The 19,543-nt window shown below is 45.0% G+C and overlaps 1 protein-coding gene across 1 annotated transcript; it reads left to right on the top strand.

The window, feature by feature from the left end:
• Window positions 1–14,206: 14,206 nt before the first annotated feature.
• Nxt1 (nuclear transport factor 2 like export factor 1) lies at window positions 14,207–18,256 on the top strand. The gene is made up of 2 exons (XM_041670565.1): window positions 14,207–14,449; window positions 17,506–18,256. The coding sequence occupies exon 2, from the start codon at window positions 17,562–17,564 to the stop codon at window positions 17,982–17,984; it is 423 nt and encodes a 140-aa protein (XP_041526499.1). The 5' UTR covers window positions 14,207–14,449; window positions 17,506–17,561; the 3' UTR covers window positions 17,985–18,256.
• The last annotated feature ends 1,287 nt before the right edge of the window (window positions 18,257–19,543 follow it).

Genomic DNA, 19,543 nt, shown 5'->3' with positions numbered 1-19,543 from the left:
CCCTCTGGCTCCTACAATTCTTTTCCCTCTCTTCAGCAGGATTCCCTGAGCTCGGCCTAATATTTGACTGTGAGTCTCTTCATCTGTTTCCACCAGTTGTTGGATGAAGCCTCTCTGATGACTATTGGGCTAGGCACCAGTCTATGAGTACAGCAGAATATCATGAGGCATCACTACATAGACATTATTTTTTACTCCAGTCATGTTTGGTCCTATTCTACATCTCTGGACCATCCAGACTCTGGGCCTTAGCACTCCAGTCAGTGTCAGGGGTAGGCTTACTTGCGTGGCATGGGACTCACGCTGAACTAATCATTGGGTGGCCATTTCCACAATCTGTGTCACCCCTTTTCCGGTACATCATATAGGCAAGACAGATTGTAAGCCAAAGATTATGTGGTTGGGTTTGTGTCCCAGTCCCTCTACTGGTAGTTCTGCCTGGTCACAGGAGGTGGCCAGTTCAGGCTACATGTCCCCAATGGCTCGTAGTCCTAGCTAGTGTCTTCCTTGAAGATTCCTGGAGTTTCTCTTGCACCAGGTTTTTACCTGACTCTGACATGACCCCCTTTCCAGCCAGCTCTTTCCATACTGTCCCCTCAACCCCCCCCCCAGGATGACTTTTTAAAAACTACAGATTCCCTGGTTATTAAGCAGTATCCCATTAGCTTGAAACATTGGCTTTATACAGAATGTCTTTATTAATCAAAGGAATGTGCTCTGTAGAACTCTATAGGAGACATCAGCACCACAGACCTGAAGCTCTGAGAGTCAGCACAGCAGATGAGGACCATTTGTGAGTAAAACAACAATCATTAAACAAGATGGCACGTGATCTCAAGGACAACATAAACACTGAAAGATGCACCTGAAAGCTGCGGAAATAGTCAAGGAAGCATCTGCAACGGTTCTCAATCTGTGGGTCATGACCCCTATGTGAGTTTCATATCAGATATCCTGCATATCAGATATTTATGTTACAGTGTGTAACAGTAGGAAAATTACTTGCCTATGGAATTAATGTCTTCTAATAAATCTCTTATAAAAAGGAAAAAAGGGGGGGCTAAAGAGATGACTCAGAGGCTAAGAGCACAGGCTGCTCTTCCAGAGGTCCTGAGTTCAATTCCCAGCAACCATGTGGTGGCTCACAACCATCTGTAATGAGATATGGTGCCCTCTTCTGGTGTGCAAGCATACATACAGACACAACACTGTATACATAATAAATAACTAAATCTTAAAAAAAGAAAGAAACTCAAATGCTTTTTGTTTTCTTGGCTGGAAACTAACATTCAGGCAATAAAACCACCATATAAATTGGTTGTTTAAGCCAGGTGGTGGTGGTGCATGCCTTTAATCCCAGCACTTGGGAGGCAGAGGCAGGTGAATCTCAGTGAGTTTGAGGCCAGCAAGTTCCAGGACAGCCAAGACTGTTATACTGAGAAAACCTGTCTTGAAAAGCCAAAAAAAATAAATAAATAAAAAATAAAAAAAAGTTGGCTATTTATAAAGAGGAAGAATAACTAATGTAAAAAAAACAAGACTCTCTTCATAAGTTTGGCAAATAGAATTGTGGTTTGTAGCTCTTTGAATGGACACTTGTCAAAACTTCCATCCAAGAGTAGAACTTTTTCCCATGCCGTCTCAGTTTAGGGCAAATTTAATCTATGGAGACAGGTTTTTGTCTTTTTTCTTTCTTCGTCCTTTCTCCCATTTGGTAACTGCCCTGAACATATAAAAACAACTGAGGCTGGTTAGTACAAAACTAGCAACTTACACCCCAATAAAGTAGTGAAGCAGAGAAAGTATTTTATCATTTACTGTATGACAGAACTACAGTAGCAATGGGATTTAGTTCATGATTACATCCACTGGATATTGGCATTGAAATGCAATCTTTGACTTGGAATTAAAGCCTTTTCCTGTTGAGGCATCTCAGGCATTGTGGAGTTTGTTATCCTATAAGGCTGTATTAGCAGAGATAGCTTTGACGTTAACCTGGATGAGCAAATAGCAATGAAACTGATTTAAGATGCTCCCTGATGCTCCAGGGGAAACTGGGAAGGTGCTCACAGTGCCTTTTCCCTAAGAATCATTCACTGCAAACTAATAATGTTGACCATCTTCTATAACAAGGACCAACTCTCAAAAGCTGTCTCCTACCTTCACACGTGGGCCAGGGTGTGCATGTACTCAGACTCTTACACACACACACACACACACACACACACAGAGAGAGAGAGAGAGAGAGAGAGAGAGAGAGAGATCAATTATTGCTCTTCCTCTCAGAAAAAAATACAAAAATCAATTATTATATTTACTCTAAAATAACCAGCAGGTAAAGAAATCCACGCAGACAGAGCAGGTGTCACAGTTCACAGTGACTGAGAAACAAAGGCTGCTTTCTAAGCAGAGATTGGTCTTCTGGGGAGGTTCGTCCACTGCAGGGTAAGGTTAGGCACATCATCATCTTGCCAATGGTAAACGGCTACCAGATTTTTTAAAAAGATTTATTTATTTTGTGTACAGTTTGTATGTTTGCCTACAGGCCAGAAGAGGGTGCCAGATCTCATTACAGATGGCCATCATGTCGTTGCTTGGAATTGAACTCAGAACCTCTGGAAGAGCAGCCAGTGTTCTTAACTGCTGAGCCATCTCTCCAAGCCAGCAACCAGATTTTTAAAAAAAAAAAAAAAATCAGAAATGCCAAGAAAAATGAAATTCTACCCAAGAAAGCTAATAAAATGAGAAGCACACTAAAGTTAGGGAGGATGAAGGAGTGCAGGGAAAGAGAACACCTAGTGCTGTGAACCTGACAGCACCTTCAGGAGGCGAGGGCAATGGGCAGAGGAGAGTGTGAGCCCCCACATGCTGCCTGACCTGTAAGAGGAAAGAGTAAATTGTAGTCATGTGAACACTGCCCATTCATTTTCCTCAGAAGATAACTTTGGTCAGTATTGACGCAGAGGCAACGCTGCTAGTCTTCAAATTATAAATGCAGATGGGCCTGATAGTACTTCTAATTTACTTTGTTAGCTTCTAAAAATTAGTCTGGAATTCTGCAGGCAAAATAGATTTAATAAATAAAGCTTGCCTGAAGTTGATAGAGCAAACCAAGCACACTTTTTGTCAGAATTCTGTCACAGAGACAATTAACTGAAGCCGCAAAACAATCCCACCCCAGTTCAGAAGAACGGATAATAAAAAAGGGTTATTTATTTAAGAGGAAAAACTTACAGATCACCATCCCAAACAACAGTCCTCTCATTGCAAACAAGAAACAGAGTCTAGTAGCCAGAACGGGAGCCAGAAGCAAGAGAGTACGCGCACACGGTTCCCGCAACGAAGAACTTCCTGGGTCACATCCTCACCATGTGAAACTCTGCCCAAGCACCCTCTGAAGCAGTCAGCTGAAATAAGTCCCTCTACCCTTACATTCTCTGTCATGTAGTCAGAGCAACGCTACACCACCACAGCTAACACATCCACACAATCACCACAACCTTTTCTATTTTTTTATCAGCAACCTCTAAATTCTAAACAACTTTATATTCAATAGTTTGATTTATCAACTCTAGTCATTCATCAGTGACTAATATAGAGAAAACTGAGAAAATCTTAGCCAGTTTTATTAGCTGAGGCATGGCCAGCTCACCTTATTAGGGTATCCTTATGGCCCCCTATTGGGGGGCTCTGATGTCCTGAACACCTAACCTCCATATCTGGATATAGGCAGGGAAATCCAGAATGTTCTTTAATCACACACTTTTTCATGGCTAGAATCTAGCTAGGTTCCTCTGTCAACGGCATCTGGCCAAAAAGATGTGGCTGCCTGGGGGCTACCAGGGCTGATCCTCTTGCCATCCCTTCTGTGTACTGCCCACCTGGAACCAAGCCTGATACAAAGTCCCAACTGCTAGCCATGTACCTAAAATGCTAATCAAGAAGCACTTTGGAGACAGAAACAACACAAGTTCCAGTGCTTTAAACAGGAGCGACACAAACCTGGTGTGTCTAAAAGTCCCCTCTAAGGAATGAAACAACGACATCAAAGCCTCTGGGCACCACCACCTATCCAGATGAGAGACAACCTTGGAATTTTGAGGTTTGTCAAATGTTTGAGCTAGGGGAGAAATAAATGCCTTCTAAGGGATAAAATGAAAGCAACGCAGCACCACCGTTTGCAAGGCGAGAGCTCCCTCATGTGGCAGGTACGTTGAATGTCAACTCAGAATCCAAGAGCAGGCCAAATGCAGGCAGCTTCAAAACCAGGAAATGGAGGCTCAATCCTTGAGCCTAAATTAACAGTCGGATAGTGTAAAGTGTTTTAGTGAGTGAGCTTGCAGCATTTGTACACACCGAGTGTTTTTGTACTATAGTCAGAGCAGTGTTCCCACTGTGTGATCCATGACAACAGCAGTATCTCTGAGAACTGGTTAGAAATGCAAATTGCTACTGCTTTAGACACTCTGAAGCTAAGAGTCCAGCTTCCAAATACCGCATGCCCTCTTTGAATTCTGAAGCTTATTCATGTGTGTCATGTGGAACATGTGTTTATGTATGTGTGTACACGTGGGTGTGTATGCACATATGTGCATGTGTGTGGAAGGCATACATCACTAGTGGATATTTTCCTTAATGGCTCTTCATCTTATTTTTATTTCTATTTTTGTGTTTGTATGTGCACATATCCTAACATATACACCTGTAACTCCAGCTTTGCACAGACTTATCTACCCTTTTCACTTTATCTGAGGTAGAGTCTCTCACCGAGTCTGGAGCTCATCAATTCTGCCAAACTGGCTAGCGATTCTCCTGTCTCAGCCCCTAGAATGGAGTTACACACACACACAGTCCCTAGCAGTCATGACATAATCACATTAGCATAAGAAGTACACCTGGTGGGGTTCAGGGACTGCACAGGACAGGGTCAGCACATGAATTCTCTCTTTCCACCGTACAGGTTCCAGGGATTGAACCCTGATCATCAGGCTAGGCAACAGGTGCCTTTAGCTCATGAGCCATCACAGCCATGCAAACTGCCAACTGTATACTAGACTAATATACCAACTTGGAACTTTGTACCAGGCATGGTTTCCAGGTGGGCAGTACACACCAGGCAGGGAGGATGAATGATGAAAGAACCAGCCATGCCCCCCCCCCCCCCACCCAGACAACCACGTCTTGTTAGCCAGATGTTGGCTGACTAAAAGTGAGATGCCTAGGAGGTTCTACTTCCACAAAGGACCTCAGCTTCTAGTCAAGAGAGGGCAGGTTATGTAGCAGGAAGTCCCATAGCTACTGGGGCCATCAGGATACCCTGACTAGGAGAGCTAGCCATGACTCACCCCAGGAAAACCCCTTTGAAAGGTTATAGATTCAGCATAGATGAGCCAATACACCAATTAGGAAAGAAAAGGAAGGCAGAGACAGAGTTTGTGGTAAGGGAACCTACCTAGCCACACCCAGAGCAGCACCTACCACCTGGGTATCAACTCATCTATCCATGTCTCAGCATGAGGAAGAGAGCACCAACTCCGCGGATTGGGAAGCTGAGTCCTCAGCTTGACCTTGCATGTCTACCTTTTCTTTCTGCTTCCTCTGTGTGGATTTCTTCTAATGATCCCCAAAGCCAATGAGGCTCTTGCTCCAGTTCTAGTAGGAACTGTGGGGCGTGAGTGGCCCTGTGAGGCTGATACAGTGAGGGTCTCACAGAGAGGAACATCACCCGGACTTTGGCCCTTTGCTCACAGAGTCAGCCGTACAGACAGATGGTACAGGATAGGAAAACGAATTCTCAGAGGTTACTGCTAGCTGGTATTCCAGAAGGAGGCAGCAAAGAATACCTGGTTTTTGAACTGAGTCTTGAAAGAAGGGCTTTCTTCCCTTCCCTGTTTAATACTGGTGATAAAGAAGCAGAGGCAGGCAGATTTCTGGATGTTCAAGGCCAGCCTGGTCTACATTGTGAGTTCCAGGACAGCCAGGATTGTTACACAGAGAAACCCTATCTCGAAAACAAAACAAAACAAACTTGACATAAAAGTTACACAGCATTAAATGACCATTTTAAAGTGAATAATTTGACGACATCTAGTACATTCAATCTTACCCAACTTCTGTCTAGTTTCAAAGTGTTCCCACACCTGCACAATAAAATGCTTTTTCTATTGGGCTGCTTCTCCCCAACTCCTCCCTGCCCACAATCCCTAGAAAATGCCAGTCTGCATTCTGTTACTATGGATTTACCTAATCTGGATATTTCACGTAAGTGGAAACATATTCTAGGTGACCTTTTGTCTGGCTTCCTTCACACAGTGTGATTTCAAGGTTCATAGACGCTGTGGTGTATAGCAATACCTCATTCATTTTTCATGGCTGAATTAAATTCCATCATACAGTCAAACCACATTTTGCTTGTTCATTCATCCATAGATGGACATTTGAGTTGTCTCCTCCTTCGGGCTATTATAAATATTCATATACAAATGTTTGCTTGAGCACCTGTTTTCAATTCTTAGAGTACATATCAAGAAGTAGACTTGCTGGTCATATGGTAAATCAACTTAATTTGGGGCAGGGGAAGCAACCGTCAGGCCACATCCCACAGAGACCATTTTACAAGCATACAGTGTACACAGCTTCCATTGTCTCAACCATCCCATTAGCTTTTGTTATTTTCCAGTGATACCACACTGGGATTTTATTTGCACACTCAGGAAAGGGCCTTCAGGCCATCTCAAAAGGTCACTGGCTAATCGGGGAAATGGGCGTGCAATTCCTGCTACTTGGGAGGCTGAGGCAAGATAATCAAATTCCAAGGCCAATCAGGATGTGCACAAGACCAGCCCTGATTCAAGGAGACCCTGAATCCAGCTTAAGCCGTTTAGAAGGCCCAGTGTAGAAATAAAAACTACAAAGAGCTGGTTGAGATGGCTCTGCAAGAAAAAGCACTTGCCATCAGCCCTGACCACCTGAGTTTAATCCCTGGCATCTGCAAGAAGAAAACTGATACTCAAAGCTGTCCTCTGATCTTTACATGTGCACTGACAAGAATACACACACACACACACACACACACACACACACACACACACTTTTAAAAGTACAAAGATGGCTGGAGGCATAGCTACGTGATAGGGCAGTTAACTTACATGCACAGGTCATGGGCTTAATAGCTAGTGCCAAAACAAGACCACAGAGCTGTCCCCTCAGTTCACAGGTGTCATGCCCTAGCCCAAGACTGGCTTACTGATGACAGAGGTCATGCCATATCTCACTTTTTCTCTGTGTCCTCAGTTCAGTGTACCCTAGGCTTCGTGTGGCACACAGTCCCAACCCACACAAACTGACAGCTGATCCATATGGTTGGATGTCTGATGGCAACCTCTTGGAAGGTCCTCTTCAATGTCACCAAGGTGTCTATGAAGCACACAAAATGTGCTGGGTCATCCAGGGCCACTTGGGAAATTTACAATCCCTGCCACAGTCAACACTATGCATTGCAGCCTGGGACTTACCACATCAGAGAACTCAGCTGATTTCTCAATACCTAATGAGCTTTGGGAGGGACCTCTGACAGCTTCTGTCTATCTCTTGCTAGGCAGTCCAAAAGTATCAGTAAAGTAAGAACTTCCCAAGCAGTCTTCATACTCAAGAGAGGTGTGTAACTTCATTTCTCACCCCAATTCCCTTCCTCAGCCCCACCCCTCCTGCAGCCAGCATGTCCAGTGAGAACTCTGAAGCCTGTGCTCAGAGGGAGCCTATGCTGGTGTATGCTGAGCTCCGTAGTGTGATTTCATAGTGGCAGCTGCCTGAGCGCTCATCATAGTGGCAGCTGCCTGAGCGCTCATCCCGACCAATGCCTTGCACTGGATCCCTTCTGTGAATCTTGTTTTACTTTTTTCTCAGATAGTTGTCACTACATAGCCATAGCCTGGGCTGGCCCTCCACACGTAGACCAGGCTGGCCTCAAATCTGTAGAGATATGATGTCTCTGTCTCCCAAGTGTCAGGATTCAAGGTCTGCACTACCCTGCCCAACTCCCTGATCTAAATTACTTTTAAGGATTCATCTTTATTATTTTTAATTATGCATATCTGAATGTATCTGTGTGAGAGTATGTGCACATGAGTGCAGGTGCCTTTGGGGATTGGATCCCCAAAGCTGGGGTTACAGGCAGTTTGTGGGAACTCTGGTCCTCTAGAAAAGCAGTAAGTACTCTGAACCACAGAACCATTCTCTCAAACCCCTAAATCTGTTCTTAAAGAATACATTCTAGGGCAAGTGAGAGGTTCAACAGGTAAAGTCACCTGCCCCCAAGCCCAACAACCTGAGTCTGATCCCAAGGACTCACATGGTGAGAGAACTGACTGCTGAAAGTTGTCCTCTCCCGCCACATATATACCATGGCACAGACGCACGTGTGTGTGGATGCACCTTCATCACACACACTAAATAATAAATAATGTAAATTTAATTTTTTTAAATGCAAGCTAATGGTCTGGGGAAATGGCTCAGCCAGTAAAGTGTTTGCCATGTAAGCATAAAGACCCAACCAAGTTCAGAACCTCAGCACCTATATGAAAAGGTAGGCACAGTAGGGTGCACCTGCAATCCTACCACTGGGGAGGCAAAAGTAGGATCCCTGGGGTTTTCTAGGCAGTCTGTCTAGCTAAAGACAGGAGCTCTATGTCCAATGAAGAGACCCTATCTCTAAAAATAAGGTAGAAGAAGACCCCTGATGACCTCTGGCCTCCACATGCTTATGAACATGTTTGAACACATATATACCAACCATACACAAATAAAGACAAAAACAAAATAAAAAATTAAAGAATTGGTACTGGCAAGATAGCTCAGGAAGTAAGGGCACTAGTTACCAAGCCTGACGACCTGGTTCAATACCCAGAATCCATATCATGGAAGGAGAGAATTAACTCCTTAACATTATCCAGACTTCTAGACACACTCCATGGCATATGCATTCTTCTTCTGCCCACCCCCCACACACAAAAGAAATGGCTTCTTAAAAATTAAAGTAGGGACTGAAGAGATGGCTTAGCAGCTAAGGAAACTTACTGCTCTTGCAGAGGATCAAGGTTCTATTCCATTCTCAGAACCCACATGACAGCTTACAGCAGTGGTTCCTAACCTGTGGGTCAAGACCCCATTGGCAAAACTCTATTTCTAAAACTATTTACATTGTGATTCATAACAGTAGCAAAACTAATTATGAAGTAGAATGAAAATAATTTTATGGTTGGGGGTCACCACAACATGAGGAACTGTATTAAAGTGTCACGTCATTAGGAAGGTTGAGAGTCGCTGACTTACAGCTTTCCATAACTCCAGTTCCAGGGGACTGACAACCTCTTCTGGCCTCTAGGTACCAGGCATGTAAGCAATGTACATACACATAAAAGCAGAAAAAACACTCGTATACAAAATAAGTAAGTCTTTAAAAATTTTTTAAATGAGAGAGTCCAAACTAAGCTCCGGGCACTTCACACACAGTAATTAATAGAAATTCCTAAGAAATAGAGACGTAAGAATGTCCCCGGGAGTTGTCAGTAGGGCATTTTTCATAGTCACACAGGCCTTCATGATCCACAGGAATGGCCATGAGCAATGTCACCATTAAGAGAAAGAAGGCTCCTGGCCACAAATGTGTGACACGATAAAATATTGACATCAAAGTTCAACTCCCCTCATGATAAAGACACGAGGAACCCAGAATACAAGGAAAATACCGCCACCTAATGCAGGCTACATACAACAAACACATAGCCAACATGATACTCATGAGAAAAAACTAAGTCTACCTCCTAAAGTGAGAATGGGACAAGGATGTCCACCCTGCTCATTTAGTTCAATGTAATGAAATGGCTGAATGGAATGCTCCCCATGGCTTGATCAGATTGCTCTTTTATACAGCTCAGGACCCAGGAGTAACACCATCCACAGTGGGCTAGGTCCTCCCATGTTAACCCCCCACCAACTTGCCTATAAGACAATATATTTTTTTAATTCTATTTTGATTTATTTCACCCTATGTGTGTGAGTATTTTATGTGCATGGGTGTCTATGCAAGACTTGTGTGTCTGGTATGCAGAAAAGGGCATCAGATCTCCTGGAACTGCAGTTACAGGCGCTTGTGAGCTTATGGAGGCATTTTCTCAGCTGAGCTTGGACTCTAACTTATATCAAGCATCAAGCTAACAACAAACACTAACCAGCACACTCAGCACACATCTCTTTATGCAGGTCTGTTTAGTTCATATTCCCAGACCCCAGGGATCACCTTCCTAATGGTTGCTACTGATTTTACTAGCAGCCTTTCCATAAAGCCGTTTTGTCTTAAATTAACCAAAATTGGTTTCTTGTACTTTGCAAATACTGATAAATATAGATGTCCCATTTTGACCACACAGAGGCTTTGTAGGCATGTGTAACTTGTCCCACCATTTCAGGTGCTGATAGCAGAGATGGGAAAAGGCACACCTGAGACTTAGTCAACAGCGATTATTACAACCTTCTCAGGCAAACAATGACATCACAGAGAACACTTACATGTAATGTCTACAGAAGCCACATTCCCAGGTGTCTACTACATTCTATTCCTTGGCAATGAAAATAATTTTATGTTTGGGGGTCACCACAACATGAGGAGCTGTATTAAAGTGTCACGGCATTAGGAAGGTTGGGAGTCGCTGACAGAACATGGATTTTACACACTACTACCTGGTTCTATTGACTGTGCTTCTTCCATGTCTTCCGCATCGTGTCCGCACAGTCCAGTCCCTAAATGAGCACAAAGCCCTAGCCCAACCTGGACCACTAAAACTCAGATGGGCCTGCCAAGGTCAAGAGACTGGAGGAGACAGATGTGGTTCAGGTGACGGTGTACTCAAGACACAGCTGTGAATTCACTCACTGCAAGTCACAGCTGCTCTGCGAACAGGCTGCTCAGATTCTGGCCTAGGGAAGAGCACTGGCAGTGGGGAAGGAGAGCAAGCCCGTATTGACAGGCTTCAAGATTTTTAAGTCAGGACCAACTCTGTGTGTGGAGCAGATGTGTCCTTTTTCCTGGACAGGATCCACAGCTGCTTAGGCCAGCCTCATTTATCAAAAATGTCCACGTGATCAGGCAACAAATCCCACCAATTTGTCATACGCTTGTCCCAAATGTAAAAGTCAATCATCTCATTAGAAGGACTGTTGACAAATGAAGAAGTTGCTGTTGACATAAAATACAAACCATAATTTGGTCCCATTAATGTTTCTGAATGCTAACTTGGACTCGGACCCATGTGAAGCTGTTCCCAAGAATATCATTAGTGCCCCTGCTTTACAGAGGAGCAGCTGGTTCCCAGACAGGCAAACTCACATGCCACAATCATAAGGCTGATACTCAAAGACACAAAGCTGAAGCTGCAAGTAACTAAAATTATGCCCAGTTTTAAACACTAATTCTAGAAACTGCAAAACTGAAGACTGGGGCTGAGGTTTGGTACAGTGGCAAGGCATTTGGTTAGCATGTTGAGGCCCTGGGTTCAACCACCATACCTCTCTCTCTCTCTCTCTGTCTGTCTCTCTCTGTCTCTCTCTCTCTCTGTCTCTCTCTCTCTCCTCTCTCTCTCTCTTTTCTCTCTCTCTCTCTCTCTCTCTCTCTCTCTCTCTCACACACACACACACACATACACACACACACACACTCACCAAAGGCCTGAGTTCTTCTTACCCTTCTGGTCTGCCTCATTACTGATCAGTCAGTTTCTCCTCGGGGAAACAAAAAGGCTTAAGCACTGCTGTCCATACCTATATTAAAAAAAGAAAAAAGATGCTCCTTTCCCAGAATGCCCTAACAAAGTCCTTCTCCAGTCCAATGAGAGTAACTGGGCCTCCAAAACCCTGTGATGGCTATTCTTAGTTGTCATCTTGACTACATTTGAAATTAACTAAAACCCAAATAACTAGGAAAACCTGTGAGGGATTGTTTTCCTTTTTCTTTCTTCTTCTTTTTTTAGATTTATTTATTTATTATGTATACAGTGTTCTGTCTGTGTGTATGCCACCAGACCAGAAGAGGGCACCAGATCTCATTATAGATGGTTGTGAGCCACCATGTGGTTGCTGGGAATTGAACTCAGGACCTCTGGAAGAGCAGGCAGTGCTCTTAACCTCTGAGCCATCTCTCCAGCTCCCAGGATTGTTTTTCTTGATTAAATTATTTAAAGTGGGAAGACCCACTTTTAATCTGGGTTTCTGAGGTGGGATGATAAACCTTTAATCCTTTATCTTTTGAGGTGGGATGATCCACCTTTATTCTGGATCACTTGGGGCATGATTAATAAAAACTAAGGACAGAAATTGGGGTTCAACCTGATGGTCAGAAAGCAAAACAGCCAGACACTGGCTCTCACCTCTACCTCAGTCGGAAATGGAGATCCTGCCTCCAGGAATCTCAGAAAGAGACTTAGAGCTGTCTCCTTCTGTTGTATAATCCTCAGATTAAGGTGTGCACCACTACCACCTGGTTTCTATGGCAAGCTAGTGGGGCTACTAGGATTAAATGTGGGTGTCACTGCTACATGGTCTGGCCAGTGTGGTGGTTTTACTTTTCAGATCCTCCGGCAAGCTCTATTTATTAAAATACAAATGAAATGCCACTACACCACACCTTCTACTAACAGCCTATATAAAGTACATGGAAGAAGGAAGTTCTTTCTCTTTGCCTGCTTGCTCTCACCCTTGCTAGCAAGGACTTCCTTCACTGGCATTAGAGCCTACTTCCAGCATACATTGAAGACCAGCTGAGACACCCAGCTGGACCACAGTGTATGAGCTGAGATAGAGAGAGGGGGGAGAAAGGGCAAAAGAGGGAGATTCATTCATTCATTTTGTAAGTTCTGTTTCTCTAGAGAACCTTGGCTAATATCCATCCTCAACTGTGTCATTGGTATGTCCTCTGGAGACAGGGGTATCTCTAATCTCCCCAAACTCAAGGGCTACAGAAAGAATAAAGCTCAAGTCCTCTCTCAGGATCTATCACTACCTACCGCCATGTTTATAAAGCTAATTTGGTGTCTGCTCCGAAGACACTTGATTCATCCTCGAAACTCAGTCTCCCACTTACTTCTTTCCATAAAGCAAACTTTTCACCTACTTGACTGGAGTAGGGTGTGGTCTATCTGGCTTCTCAAGTCTATAAACAAAAGTTAGGAGCCGGGCGGTGGTGGCGCACGCTTTTAATCCCAGCACTTGGGAGGCTGAGGCAGGAGGATCTCTGTGAGTTCGGACCAGCCTGGTCTACAAGAGCTAGTTCCAGGACAGGCTCCAAAACCACAGAGAAACCCTGTCTCGAAAAACCAAAAAAAAAAAAAAAAGTTATCTCAGGAACGTGAACAAAAGGACCCGAGAGGTTGCCAACAAAATGCAGTACTTCAATTAACCTTCTTCCAGAGGGCTCTCCCAGCGGGACAGGTGAAGCAGAGAATCGCGTGTCTCGGGAAAACGAGTTTTTAGAGTTTTGTGTTACCCTGAGCAGTTTCCAAAGTTCCTACACTAAATAGTTCCATTCTAACGCTAAGTATCTAGACGGCTCCAGATTAACCAAAACAAAACAAACAAACCTTACGTGCATGCGGAGGAACAGCGCGCAGCCAGAGAGGCTCATCTTACAAGGCACAGAAAATCAGCTGCCACCGCTAGCTCCCTCTCCCGCAACCTCGGCACTACCCTCAGTTCTTCTCTCTTGACTGAAACGGGTTCTCTCGTGTAAGCACATCTGCAATGCCTATGGCTTTGCCTAAGAAAGGGCGATGAGCTAAAACGCTTGGCTCCATGGACTTTACGGGATTCTCTCACTTAGCTTTCCACTCGGGCTCCGATACTGCGGGCGTCCTATGGGCTAGGTTCAGTCCAGAGCCTTACTGCAGCCATGCTGCTGTCTCCCTAGGTGGCGTCAAACCGTGAAGCTTCACGAGTCTTCACAAAGACTCGGCCTAACAGAGATGGAGAGAGCCAGACGCGCCCGAGAAGCACTCTCTCGTCAGCCAATCTTCCGCAGTTGAGCGCGTAACCCCCCACGCCCTCCAATCAGAGCTCCCGAAACCGAATCTTCTAGGTTGGTGACTGCTCCGGAAGCCGCTCTGTCGTCGCAGCCACACCTGGGCGGAGCCAGCCTTTCTACTGGCTCGCGTCACTGCCCGTCGCGCGGACTAGGAAGCTGTCAGGAAACAGGGACCCTCGCGCCTGCGTACAACGCAGCTCGCCGCGCGCGGGAAGCCTCTACCGGCGCTCAACCGTTTCCCACCTCCAGGACGCCAGCACCCCAGGCAAAGCCTCTGGGAGGAAGAGGGAGGGTAGGAGCGTGACCCTTCTGGCCCGGGACCGCGGCCAGGGCGGGACCCGGGACCGAGTTGCCTTGGAGGAGCTGACCGGGGCGGAGCAGGTAAGTGACCGCCCCTGCCAGGCTGCGCGGTGGCCGTCGGGCGGCGCCGCGGGGCCGGGCTTAGTAATACCTGGGCGTTGTCTTTTCCCCACGTGGTGCCTTTGCAGCTGGGCATCAGGCTTTTTTTTGTTGTTGTTGTTTGTTTTTTTGTTTTTCGAGACAGGGTTTCTCTGTGGCTTTGGAGCCTGTCCTGGAACTAGCTCTTGGAGACCAGGCTGGTCTCGAACTCACCGAGATCCGCCCATCAGGCTTTTTTTCTATGCAAAACGGTAGCGGCGAGTTTGCCCTGCCTGGAGGAGAGCAGCAGATTGGGGGCCCGAGGATGGCTCTGAAGAGCGTACAGTCCACTGCCAGCGGCTTTGATAAGAAGCGACGCCCGGCTGGACAGGAGGCCCGGGCAGGGCTGCCGCTCCTGGGGTCCAGCTCCGGGAAGTTGAGTGTGAACCACGGAATGAAGCATCCTCCTTCACTCTTACTCTACTGTGTTTCGGTCTTACTGTTTTCCCCTCATATGAGAGCTAAGCAGGTTCTGTGGGTAGCTGAGGACCAAAAATAAGGATGATGATCATCGTTGGGGGGCGTGACCATTGCTGAATTGTGTTTGGAGAAAGCAGAAGACAAAATGTCAACCCGGAAGCACCGTGGTCTAGGGAAGCGGCATTTGTATAGATGAGCAGGTTGGGCAGAGAGAAATGTGGCTACTTCGGAGTGCATTCCCAAGCTGGCATCCCTGGATATAGACCTACTTTCAAAGTCCAGGAACTTAGTAAATAGGACTCCGTGGCCTCCACCCCTCGTATGACCTTGAACCTTGAGAGACTGCTGCTCTCTTCCTCTTTAGTAAAGTTGTTATAGAGATACCCATTTGTGCAGTGATGATTGAGGACTTGTTCCTAAACTACTTAGCAAATACGTCTTCAGGTGGATTGATTGTTGAGTCTTCAGTCTGAGGTCCTTGGAGAGAGTAGAAAGAGCATTATCAAACTGGCTCTGAACTGTTCATCTATAGGACCAGCTTACTCCCAGCCCTGTGTGGAATCATCGCTATGAACTGTTAATAAGAGTTGGGTCAGGCATGGTGATGCACACTTTTTGTCCTGGCAGAGGGAGGTGAACCTCTGTGAGTTCGAGGCCAGCCTGGTCTACATAGCAAGTTCCAGAAGTACATAGAGAGACCCTGTGTCAATAAAATGAAATAAAGATACTTGAAATGAAAAAGAAGTGTCCACTACCTAAGTCCTAAGCTTACTCAGTAGAGACCCTGTTTCTGGAAATTGACAAACACTACAAATTACTTGTGACTACTATTTTCAATAATATTGGTCAGTGTTAGTTTCTTTTAAATGGAGAATTTTAATCATAGAAGAAATTAACAGACATTCCTGTTAATGGAAAAATACTGTGTAGTGATATTTCATTTGTATTTTAATAAGTAAAGCTTGCATGAAGTTCAGAGAGGAAAACAGCCACAATGACCGCCTTACAGACCAGGCAGCAATGACACACACCTTTAATCCCAGTAGCCACACTAGCTTGCCACAGAAACCAGGTGGTAGTGGTGCATGTCCTTAATCCCAGCACTAGAGAGGATTGGTTATAAGACAGGAGGAGACAGCTCTCAGTCTCATTCTGAGATTCCTGGAGGCAGGATTGCCATTTTGAACTGAGGTAGAGGTAAGAGCCAGTGCCTGGCTGTTTTGTTTTTCTGGCCATCACGTTGAACCCTAATTTCTGTCTCCGGGTTTTTATTAATCATGCTTCAATGCTGTTGATTTGTTGGAACTTAAATGTTTTTAGGGAGCTGTGATCTTTCAGATAGAAATACTGTCCATCACCTCCTCCTTAGAATGTTTGAATTCAAGGGGCTTTCTGCTGTGGTATTATGGTCCCTCTGGTCTAACATTGTGGGCATTACTGCTAAAGATGTAAATTCCAGGCAATCTTAGGTTTACTTTTTTGGGGGGATTGTGACCACTATCCTCCACTGTCCTTAGAAATCTGCCATTCCCTGCATCTTCTGGGTCCTTGTTGAGTTAGTTCCTTGTAGTCTTCCCAGACCAGCACCTGCTCTCCCTCTGGTAGCCCTTGTTGGGCCAGTAACCACTCAATTCTTCAGCATGAGCCACTGTCTTGATGAAGATGAGCCACACCCTGGTTTCCTAGAGGCAGTCACATCTATTCCAAGCTTTCAGGAAGGAACAGTGTTCTTTCATCAAATGTGCTCTAGTAAGAAAATGGATTTTAAAATTTTCATTTCATTGTAAGATGAACATATCAGACTCCTTTTTTTTTTTTTCTTTCTTTTTTTGAGACAAGGTTATTGTTTTTTGAGACCAGGCTTGCTCTCTCTGTTCCAGGCTGGCCCCTGCTTCAGCTTCTTAGGTGTGTCCCTCCTCTCCTGGCTTAAACTTCTTAACTCAGTGCTGGATATTCATTGTCTATTTTAATTCTCCTGTGCCTTTTTTTTTTTTTTTTTTTTTTTTTTTAGTTTTTCGAGACAGGGTTTCTCTCTGGTTTTAGAGCCTGTCCTGGAACTAGCTCTTGTAGACCAGGCTGGTCTCGAACTCACAGCCTTTTTTTTTTTTAACAAGGAAACTGAGGATTAATAAGATTAAACAGGCAACAGTTGTTGGCCTTTGTGATGAACACCTTTAATCCCAGCACTTGACAGAGAGAGGCAGATGGATTTTTCAGCTCCAGGGCAGCCAAGACTACATATTGAGAGCTGCCTTGAAAATAAATAGGCACCAGTGTGAGCCTAAGGTCATCTGCCTGCAGTATGTAAGTGTTCTGTCAGCTATGGGAAAGGAGGGTTGGGGCAGATGATCAGTAGGTATAGGTGCTTGCTGTCAAGCCTAACAACCTGAGTTTGATTCCTAGTACCACATGGTGGGCAGAGAAGACTCCTGCAGGTTATCATCTGACCTCATGTACCAAGCCACATACATACATACATACAACTATAATTTTAAAAATTAAAACTTGAGAGAAAAGTTTTATCAGAGCAGAATAGACTTTAATATTGACGTGTTCCCTTCATCTTTTCTGTCCTACAGCCCCTGGATTCCTACAGAGGAGCCACTCTGACAGAGGCCTCTGTCCCGAACCAGAGATGGCATCGGTAGATTTCAAGACCTACGTGGACCAGGCCTGCAGAGCTGCAGAGGAGTTCGTCAATGTCTACTACACCACCATGGATAAGCGGCGGCGGCTGCTGTCCCGCCTGTACATGAGCACGGCCACCTTAGTGTGGAATGGAAATGCTGTTACAGGACAAGAATCCTTGAATGAGTTTTTTGAGATGTTGCCTTCCAGTGAGTTCCAGATCAACGTGGTAGACTGCCAGCCTGTCCATGATGAAGCTACACCAAGCCAGACCACAGTCCTTGTGGTGATCTGTGGATCAGTGAAGTTTGAGGGCAACAAACAGCGGGACTTCAACCAGAACTTCATCTTGACCGCCCAGGCCTCACCCACTAACACAGTGTGGAAGATAGCAAGTGACTGCTTCCGGTTCCAGGACTGGGCCAGCTAGTGGGGTGAGAAAGGCTTCTTGGCTTCACTCAGCTCCACAGAGGAATGCCAATCTCATATCTCAGGATGTGGAGGACACAGTTCGTTTTTGTTGTCACAGCAGCACTGCAAACTGGATGTTAGACTCCCAGAAACCCCTTTCCTGCTTATATACTGGTTTGTTGTAGTTGCCTTTTGAAAATAGTAAACTTGCTATTTTTCTACTTAACAGTAGAGACCCTGTTTCTGGAAGTTGACAAATAAATAATTTAAATGTTGCTTCTCTGCCTTATGTGTCTAAGTTTTGAGAAGGACGGAGGAGCCTGACAGGCAGAAAACATAGTAGAAAGCACCTATAGAGGTGGGAGGGTCCAGGAAGAGCTCCCATCCCAGTGTGAACGCTGTGGGTAGCACTAGCCACACTAGAACCCTCAAAACATTGCGAATTACCTGTCCTAGGCCATATCCCTCGCCAGCACCTCCACCACAAATAAGATTCTGGGCATTGGCATTTTACTATTTTTCAAAAGCCCTTGTGTTAATGTGTGATTAATAAAAAAGATGATGAACCTGACAGTAGGCTTTGCCTTTAGCACCTGGGATGGGAGTTACAGGTGATAAATGTGAAGAGTTAGCTGATGGCTGAGTGCTGCTCCTGCCAGAAGCATCAAGGTTAGAGGGAACATCAGAGGGTGCAACTACAAAGGACCCACTTTTCAGTCTGAGTTATTGCTAGATTGACATGTGATTAAATTCTGGCCAATGAAGCAGAGCTGAAGGATTGAACTGGGGGATTTTGCTTCAATTAAACCTTCACTTCCTGACTGCTAGACCACTTCATCTTGAGTGACAAGACAATCTGAATGTGACCTAGAGGTAGGGTCCTCATGCAGTACCACAACTGCCAGCGCAGCCCGACTTGACTTAGGGTTATATTACTGTGTCTCAGCCACTCATACCCGTGCTAGAACTCCAAAGCCACGTCTAGCGCAGTCAAACCAGTCCTACAGACTTGGTGACAAGATGAAACTCGAAGTTCAAGCTGAGATGCTACTAACGTGTGAAATAGCAAACAGGTTTCTGCCATGAATTCACTTAAGATCCTGGAACACTAAACATGACCCTTAGGAAGACAGGAAAGAAGAATGGAGGAGAATGAGAAGTTTCAGTGATTTGAAAGGACATATTGCTGAGCTTTAAATACCACAAACTGTCACCTTGATACAAATGCCCTGGAGTCAAAGAATTAAGTTCTTTAAACTCTATCCTGTCCAAAATAGCAAGAATAGAATGGTGTTCACTTTCCAGGCTCGGAACAGACATATTCTTAAGGTTCCTATTTTCCTGGCACTCTGGGAGTGTTTGAATCTGAATTAACATGGCTTTCAAAAGACAAGCTTTGCTCAATATCCATTCCACACGCCACCCTCACTTCTTTCTGCTAGCGATCTCCAGTTCTCCCCTTCACCTCTGTGCTCCAGGTTACTGTTCCTTACTCAGGGTTTCCCCCTGTATCCCTCACATCAACCCACCTCCCTTTTGCCCTCCCTGCACACTCAAGCCTCACCAGAGTGCACTTCA

Source organism: Microtus oregoni, unplaced genomic scaffold (genome assembly GCF_018167655.1).
Source record: "Microtus oregoni isolate MIOR12 unplaced genomic scaffold, Mior012 000020F_ref0000438, whole genome shotgun sequence".
Taxonomy (NCBI): domain Eukaryota; kingdom Metazoa; phylum Chordata; class Mammalia; order Rodentia; family Cricetidae; genus Microtus; species Microtus oregoni.
This window is presented reverse-complemented; position numbering and strand designations above follow the sequence as displayed.